Consider the following 8,488-nt stretch of genomic DNA (forward strand, 5'->3'; position numbering starts at 1 on the left):
AAGAAGCATTGTCTTGTCAGAACTAAAAGGTTCATCTCCCAGTTTGTCTCCCATTGTCCATTATATCCCTGGAAATTTGGACATCAGAATGAGCTTTCTCCTGAAAGAATATCTAATCTCTTTTGTCAAGTAAAGGATTGTCGGCAACAACATATGATTAATGATTCTGTTTTCTGGTGGTAACCCTAGCTTTTCAGGGTTGAGTAGTCAGTTTAGGGGATAAGGGGAAATGGAATCAACGATGGTTAGCATGGGCGGTTTGTCGGGGAGTCAGACCGAATTCGAGATTCCAAATTGCAGATTTTTAGGTGAAGTAGGGTTGGTTTGTTGCATGGGATTATGGATTGTTTTCTTCAGATTGGAAACTTTATGCTGGGTTTGGTCGCCTTGAAAAGGTCATGGTATGTTCAAGGTTGTGGGTGTGTCCCTCAGGATGTCGGGCTTGCCATGGATGGTAAAGGATGATTTCGAGGACGAAATCAAATTTTAGTGGGGGAGAGTTGTAACACCACGGTTTTCATGTATTTTCAAATCCTTCCCTTCGTTGTTAATTATGTCTTTTTGGTCCTTGTATTGGAAGGAAATGGCGATGGGAAGCCCTAGTGGCAAGTTTGTAATTTGGGTGTGACAGGAGTATGCTGAGCGTACATATGAGTACGTTAAGCGTACTAGGGTGTACCCTAGTACGCTGGGCGTACTCATGTCCGATGGGAACCCTAAGTTTTAGGGTTTATGGGGTATTTAAGCATCCTTATGGTCATTTATCCCCACCTTTTCAGCCTCCAAAGTCTTAGAACCGTTCTCGCAAGACCCTAACCCTCTAGAGTGTGATTATGAGCCTTAAAGTGTATTCTTGGTGATTTAGAGGAAGGAGAAGTGCATCAAGGAGCTTGGAAGCTTCAAGCAACGATTGGATCAGGTTGGCCCCCTTCTCCATCATTTAAAGGTATAAAGGTCATACCTTTGTGGTTTATTTGTTAAATCTCATGTTTGGGTCTTTTTATGCTTCTTCTTGGTCCCTAATGCTCCATCTTGAGCATGACATGTTTTGGATGTTTTGAGATGTCCTTCTAGACCCTAGGAAGGGTCCTTAGTCATAAAAATGAGGTCCCTTGAGTTATTTTGGCTCCATGTTCTTTGTGGAAGGTCTTAATGGATTAAGACCATGTATTAAGGACTTTTTGGACGACCAAAGTCTTAAAGTTTGAGACTTTATGGTTCTGGAACACTTTTGAGTCATGGATCCATAATTTGGGCTTAAGTGCTTAAGCCATTAAGCACACATTGGACTTTTGGAGCTGCGAGGTACGCCCCGCGCACTTGGTCAGCCTCCCCGTATCTTGGTCAATGCGAGGTCTCGTGTACACTAAACGTACCTCCGGTGTACGCCCCGCGTACGCGACTAGAGTGGGCTTCATTATTTGGGCTTCGGTTATAGACTCAGTTTGCCTTGGGCCATGTTGGGCCATCTGGATTTTATGGTTTGGGCTTTTGTCTTGCTGGATTTTCTTGAGTGAAGTTCATGAAAGGGATTGGGCCCAATTTGAAAAATTGGGTCATAATTGGGGCTTAGAGGATTATTTTGGATCTTGGGCTTTTGGTCTTTTAGTTTAGGCCTTAGTCTTGGGCCATGTTTGAGGAAGGGTAAAAAGGTCTTTTACCCTAAATCGTACTATGGTGTGAGTCAGGAGCTAGTTATTGATGGGTTATCATTTGTGGTATTTGATAGTGCGGGTTGTAGCGGTTCTGCAGTCAGAGATCATTCGAGGGAGCAGTTGTTGATGGAGTGATCCCTATAAACGAATTCCAAGCTTCTTATTTTCAATACTTTCGCTGAGTATCACTGTCAACCGGACCTCCATCTTCATTACATTATTCGATCTCTCTAATTGCTTTCATCCCATACTCGATTTCTCTCCTGGTTCTTGCCCTTTTCGCTACTGAAAAAAAAAACACATTGGTTTGGTTGTTGGTTAATCCGACCTGAAGATTTGACAAAGGCCTAAGCCTACTCCGTTGATCTCTAAAGGTGTTCTCAGTCGCACGCACACAAAACAGAAAATCACCTTTCTCTCTCTCTCTCTCTCTCTCTCTCTCTCTCTCTCTCGATATGATTTTATGCTTTTATGTGCATGAGACTCTCTATCTCTCTCACTCTCTCCCTCTCTCTCTCTCTCTCTCTCTTGATATGATTTTTTGTTTTTGTGTGCTTGCGACTGAACTCCCATAGAGATCAATAAAGTAGGCTTAGGCCTTTGTCAAATCTTCAGGTCGGATTAACAACAGCCAAACCAATGTGTTTTCTTTCCAGTAGCGATAAGGACAAGAACTCATCTTTCCATCTCCCTTTCCCTCTCTCTCTCTCTCTCTCTCTCTCTCTCGAAGCTCAAGGTGTGGAACAACTGGCTTTTAATGGACAAGGACAATCTTAGAAGAGGCTAGGATCGTTTTCCTTTCAAAGAATCTCTATTTGCAGGCAGAAATGGTCCCTGGTCTTTTTCATGTTGACAGAGTTAACCCCAAACACAATTCTTATTCAAAATTGATTTCCGAAAATTACAAATTAAACCCTAGACTATATATGTTCCATAATATTGTTATATTTATTATTATTATATTTATTTATATTATTATATAACCCCTTATACCTTTATATAAAGCCTTTTTTTGTTAACTAACTCACTTAAAGCCTTTTTTTGTTAACTAACCCACTTGCCAATTGTACAAATTTCGTCTTTACTAGTATAATAATCAATTATTATTTATTGTCTCTATATAGAAACCGTTAATGGAAACGAACGTTACAAAATAAAAACATATGTATGTTATTTTGATAATTCAATACAACTTTATACCCAACATGGAGGGTATAAAACTAGTTATCGAGGTTCTAATGTTGTCATCGTGACGCCATTATTGGAAACAAGATAATGTTGAGGCACACTCCCTTCGGCAAAAAATGCAGGTTGTTTAGGTCGAGGCAATACACCTTCTTCACCAAACATCAAAACCACAGATGACATAGTTGGTCTGTCATTTGCATGATGTTGTACACATAAAAGACCGATATGTATCGACCGAAGTACTTCAGAGGCTACAAATGTGTTACGCATATGCACACCAAGCAACTCCACAGCCATACCTTCTTCAAAGAGTCTCCATGCCTAAATGTATATAGATAAAATAAAATTAAATGTATATAGATAAAAATATCTAAAAAACATTTGAGAAAATAATACTATTAGGGAAATAGAAGAAAATAAAAATATATTATTAACAAATTATAACTAAATGGAGAAAGTCTAATTCATTTTCCCAACTTTGTCCATTAAGTCGTTCATTATGCGGTAAATGACACAACACTCATATATAGGTTAGTGGAAATCCTTTCCGTATTGAGTTAAATAAAACTTACATGTGCAAGAAGATTATCGCTCTCATTCTCATGAGAGAATCCTCTATTTTTTTTCCCACTTACTATTTCCATTACTAGAACACCAAAACTGAAGACATCTGATTTTTCGGAGAAAATTCCATCTAAAGCATACTCCGGTGATAAATAACCCCTGTAGGAAAATTTGTAAAGATTTAAATGTCTTGAAAAATATATATGTATATAAAGAAAGTTGCATGGTTAACTAATGGATTCTTACAAAGTTCCAACTATGTTGTTTGTATTTGCTTCGTTTTCATGTTCTGTAAACATTCTTGCGAGACCAAAATCTGATATCTTGGGATTCATGTCAACATCCAGCAAAATGTTGCTTGCTTTAAGATCTCGATGAACAATTTTAAATCGTGAATCTTGATGAAGATAAAGGAGTCCTCGAGCAATCCCATGAATGATGTGAAAACGATCTGACCAACCTAGTATCGAACTTTTGATTTTATCTGCCCAATATAAGTTATTGGTATGATTTACATTATGAAAAAAAATTGAAAGGAAGGTGAAGAAACATGTGTCATAGAAAGTAAAGTTGTACCAAATATGAATGAGTCCAGACTTTTGTTAGGCATGTATTCATATATTAACATGTTTTCATCTCCTTGAATGCAATATCCCAAAAGCTTTACAAGATTTCGATGTTGAAGTTTAGCAATGAATTTAACTTCATTTTTAAACTCTCCAAGACCTTGTCTTGAAGTTTTGGATAATCGTTTCACAGCTATTTCTCGTCCATCATCGAGCACACCCTAAAGATCAAAGGGTATTAATTTCAGATATTGAACAAAAAAGTTAGATTTGTTTTACAAGTATAAATCAATGAAACGTTTATGAGAATAAAAAGAAATACGGGTAGCTTCCTAAACTGTCTTACTTTGTAAACTGGACCAAAACCACCTTGTCCGAGTTTTTTGTCATTTGCAAAATCATTAGTGGATTTCGATATGGTAGTCAGGCTAAAAGACGTTAACTCTGTATCATCATCTTGGCTCTCCATGATATACTCTTCATCAATAGTTTGCACTGGTACATCAGCAAATGGTAATAACAAACCAAACTAATATATGTCAATAAATGATTCACATTTCAAATTATTATATCTGACACTTCCTGTATATATAATCAAAGAATTACCTGGTATTTTCACTTGGGTTCGTTTCTTTTTTCTCCAACCATACAAGATTGCTAAAATCAAGATCACCATAACAAGACTAGATAAAATCGACACTACCACTATGGTTGTTTGCTTCTTTTTTTTGGAACCAGATCTGTAGGTTAATTCCGGGATTGATGGAACTATTAGCAAAACTATAACAAGTTAATAATGTTTGAAACCTTGAACGAACATGAACTGTTATTAGTTGAAAGAACAGGTAAGATTATTAAAAAAAATACACATTAAAAACCCAACTGGACCTTTGAAAGTTGTTTATATATTATCATGAAAATCAGCTTACTTGTCAAGTCGGAGACAGCCATTCTCACGTAAAGGTCCTGGCTTTCATCAACTGTTCGGATATCCATTAGATCATCGAACCACAGCAAGCATCCGCTTCCATTCATTCGAATATCAATATTCGCATACGCGTTACACGAGCAATTTTGCTTGCATGCTGTCTTACATTCACCAAGTGTCATGTTCCTATTGAACCATGCACGCCGAGTGTCTGGCATTTTAACGTTTTTAAACACTCTAAAGCCATCTCCATTCGGACAACCTAAAGCTGTTCTACGGCGACACCCACTTGACCACTGGGAGGCACTCCATTCTTCTAGGTTTCGTGGTTCGAACCCTTCCATACAACTACAAAGAGGTGAGTTATTCGGGTTGCACCTTCCATATGAACCACATAGTCCGAAACGGCTACACATGTCAATGTTCGCGCTCGAGTATAGGAACCACATCTGTGTTCGTTCATTCCAGTTCATTCGTAACGGGATGCCATCTGGAGTTAAGTAGATGTGGGTCACGACTGAACTATTAACAAGTGTGAACCTATAGTACACCTCTTTATCATTCATAATAAAGTCGTGTGTGTATATGGAGTTTGAAATATGACTAGGAATCCCATTGAACGTAAGACCATTCCATGGTCCAAACCTCGAGAAAGGAACAGAATCTCTTTCTATGAACACCTGTGGGAACCCGTTTGTATTCACGAACCCTACATACAGGCCAGGTGAAGGGTCATCGAGGCTCTTCCATGACGTTAACCGCCACTCAAACCCAGAGACCAGGTCCTTCCCTAATTTTGTCCCGGGAAGCAACTTGTCTCCAAGGTAATCAAAACTTTGCCAGATGAAACTTCCCTGACCAGCTGTTCTCACAACCAGATTTCCGGGGTTCAAAAGTTGTGCCACCGGATTTATGGTTGTGAGAGATATCGGGCCAGGGTTAGATGACCAGACAGTGGTGTTGTTGCTACCTGCCATAACCAATAGGGTTCCGTTGGTGTCAACTTTGAAGACACCTGACGTATCCGTTATTGGTTTCTCTCTGTTAGCAACCCACACCACTCTCGGTGGGGATTTGTTCTTGTACCATATGCCCAAATAGCGGTTTGTAATGTTTCCAGGACTGAAAAACCCGAGTTCATACATTTCATCAGCTGAAACAAGGGTTTGCCCGTCACTGAGAGTTTGATTAGCTGCTATGGTGTCTTGTGCCCTACTAATGCCCAAATCGGACATGAGGAGACCAAAAAATAAGAAATAATGAAGGATCTCCATTGAAGTTTTCTTTGGAAAATTGTTACGTACTTCATTTCTTCAATTGCAAATTGTTAATTTATTTATATTCATTTTGTCAAAGAAGGCTGTGGGGGTAAGGGTTGACCTAATTTGTGGTTCTCCAACATTTTACTCCAAAATTTGGACTTACACTTGAGCTTGCATTTGGTCGACGACACCAGCACCACACCCCACAATCTAGATGCTACGTCGGTCATGAGGTTACCTTTGACTTTTTGGGAATACAATTAATTACATTTTATCATCGCCACTATAAAAATATTGAGCTAAATCCACCGTCTATTGAATTCTAAGAAGTTCAATGAATTGCCGCCAGGGACGGATATGTAACGGTCGGCAACACTTATTTTCCCTTTATGCAGTGGAAAATTTTTCGATTTTTCAACTTTTTTAACCTAGTATTTTTCTTGCATCAGCAACACCTACTATAAATTTCTGCGTCCGCCCCTTATTACCGCTAAATCAACATTTTCTCTTTTTATTCAGTTTTACTTTTTAACGGTCAAACTTCATTAAATCCTACAAAGTTTAATACATTTCCATATCATCATCATTATATTTTTAAAAATAATTATAAATTTAAAAATAAAATCCTCCTTAATAATTGAAGATTTTTTTGCCACATGTCATTCTCTCATGAATTTTGACACTTGTCATTTTGTGGCATTTTTTAAATAAATATTATCCGTTTTTCAATTTTTGGTTTATTTCAATTTTTAAAATTAAAATCATATACTTTAAAATATTAAATATCATATATATGATATTAAATTGCAATAAATACATTTCTTCCTTTTTTATTTTAAAATTTTACATTAAAAGATATTTTCTGTTTATATTTTAATGTTTAATCTTTTTTTAAATCAATCCGTATAATATACGGGTCTCACACCTACTTTATAATAGTTAAAAAAAAGTACAATACTAAAAAATACATTAATTAAAATTTACGAAATCTAAAACATTTAATACCTAAAAATACATTAATTAAAAAAACACGAAACCTAAAAATTATAAAAAAAAAAAAAAACAATACCTAAAAATACATCAAATTTTAAGGAACTCTGAACTTCGTGATAGTGAAACAAATTATATACTTCGGCATGATTTAATAAAATATATTTGAGAACGTTTTTTACATAACAGTCGAAATTAATGTCCAATATTTTGATTAATGTAATATTTTATCAAAATTAGTTTGTATTAGATTTGTAAAGGATATATTTCTTTTTCAGTGGGTTTTTATTTTTAAATATTTCATTTGATTTATTTATTTGAAAAATATCATACCTAAAAATATGATATATTAAATAATATAATACCGTTAATTTTATTTGTAGTTTAATTTAAGAAAAATATGGTAATCAAATATAAAAATAATAATAAATATGATTATATATATATATATATATATATATATATCATACATACTTATAAAGCTAGCATTTTTCCTTGAACCTCATGCATTTGAAACCCCCATAAAAATTTGCAAACACCTCATGCATTTGAAACCTCCTATTTTAATGAAGACCACTCAAAAGTCTCTTAATAATGATTAACAATTCAAAGGTTTTATAACTTATATAATATATTTAATAAACAATTAATGGATACTCTACTATAAAAAGGTCAATCTTTTTGAGTAGACACACAAATACAAATCACATACAAAATTCACAAATAAAACAAGTTTAAAGTTTTTTGTGTTGGTTTGAGGGCTTTGAACAATTTTTTGAGCCATGTTATTATGTTGAAGTTTTAAATTTGTAAGTTTGTTATATAGTAATTCTTTTTTGTATTTTCTTGATTTAAGTATTCTTTTAAGAATATCATTGTATGTTATGGTTGAAATTTTAATGTAAATTAGATTAGATTCATGTTATCGATCATATGTTATGGAAGGTGATATATATATAATATTTAATTAACTATTGTATACATGTTTGTATGTTCATGTTGCTTCAAAACAATAATTAATTAAAAATCATGGATATGTCATATTATCCATATTATTCATGTAAGCATTTTTTAAAATGCAAATTGTCTATCTTATCACTTTATATTATAGTATATGTTTAACATTTTAATTATAATAATAAGTGTTTTTTAAAAATTTCTTTCACCTATTAATAATAACAAGTGGTTTTAAAATTAATAAGCAATAATTATAAATAATAAAATCAAATTACATGGATATGTCATATTATCCATGCAAGTCTCTTTTAAAATGCAAATTGTCTATCTTATCACTTTATTATTTAGTGTATGTTTCACATTTTAATAATAATATTA

General features: G+C 34.6%; 1 protein-coding gene across 1 annotated transcript; it reads right to left on the minus strand.

The window, feature by feature from the left end:
• Positions 1–2,852: 2,852 nt before the first annotated feature.
• Positions 2,853–6,191, minus strand: LOC145161163 (G-type lectin S-receptor-like serine/threonine-protein kinase At4g27290). The gene is made up of 7 exons (XM_079080635.1): positions 4,903–6,191; positions 4,580–4,741; positions 4,320–4,468; positions 3,984–4,194; positions 3,654–3,891; positions 3,416–3,566; positions 2,853–3,164 (listed from the first exon to the last, which is right to left on the minus strand). Exons 1-7 carry the CDS (start codon positions 6,173–6,175, stop codon positions 2,880–2,882), a joined length of 2,469 nt encoding a protein of 822 aa, XP_078936761.1. The 5' UTR covers positions 6,176–6,191; the 3' UTR covers positions 2,853–2,879.
• Positions 6,192–8,488: the final 2,297 nt, after the last annotated feature.

The sequence above is a fragment of the Lactuca virosa genome, chromosome 2 (genome assembly GCF_052849685.1).
Source record: "Lactuca virosa cultivar CGN04683 chromosome 2, Lactuca_virosa_CGN04683_v6, whole genome shotgun sequence".
Lineage (NCBI taxonomy): Eukaryota > Viridiplantae > Streptophyta > Magnoliopsida > Asterales > Asteraceae > Lactuca > Lactuca virosa.

What these genes read in the sequence shown, in the direction of transcription:
- LOC145161163 (XM_079080635.1), bottom strand. Translation starts at nt 6,175, where the DNA reads ATGGAGATCCTTCATTATTTCTTATTTTTTGGTCTCCTCATGTCCGAT. An exon ending in GGCTGTCTCCGACTTGACAA is followed by an intron (nt 4,742 to 4,902) that starts GTAAGCTGATTT and finishes TTTTGCTAATAG; the next exon opens with TTCCATCAATCCCGGAATTA. An exon ending in AACAACATAGTTGGAACTTT is followed by an intron (nt 3,567 to 3,653) that starts GTAAGAATCCAT and finishes ATTTTCCTACAG; the next exon opens with GGGTTATTTATCACCGGAGT.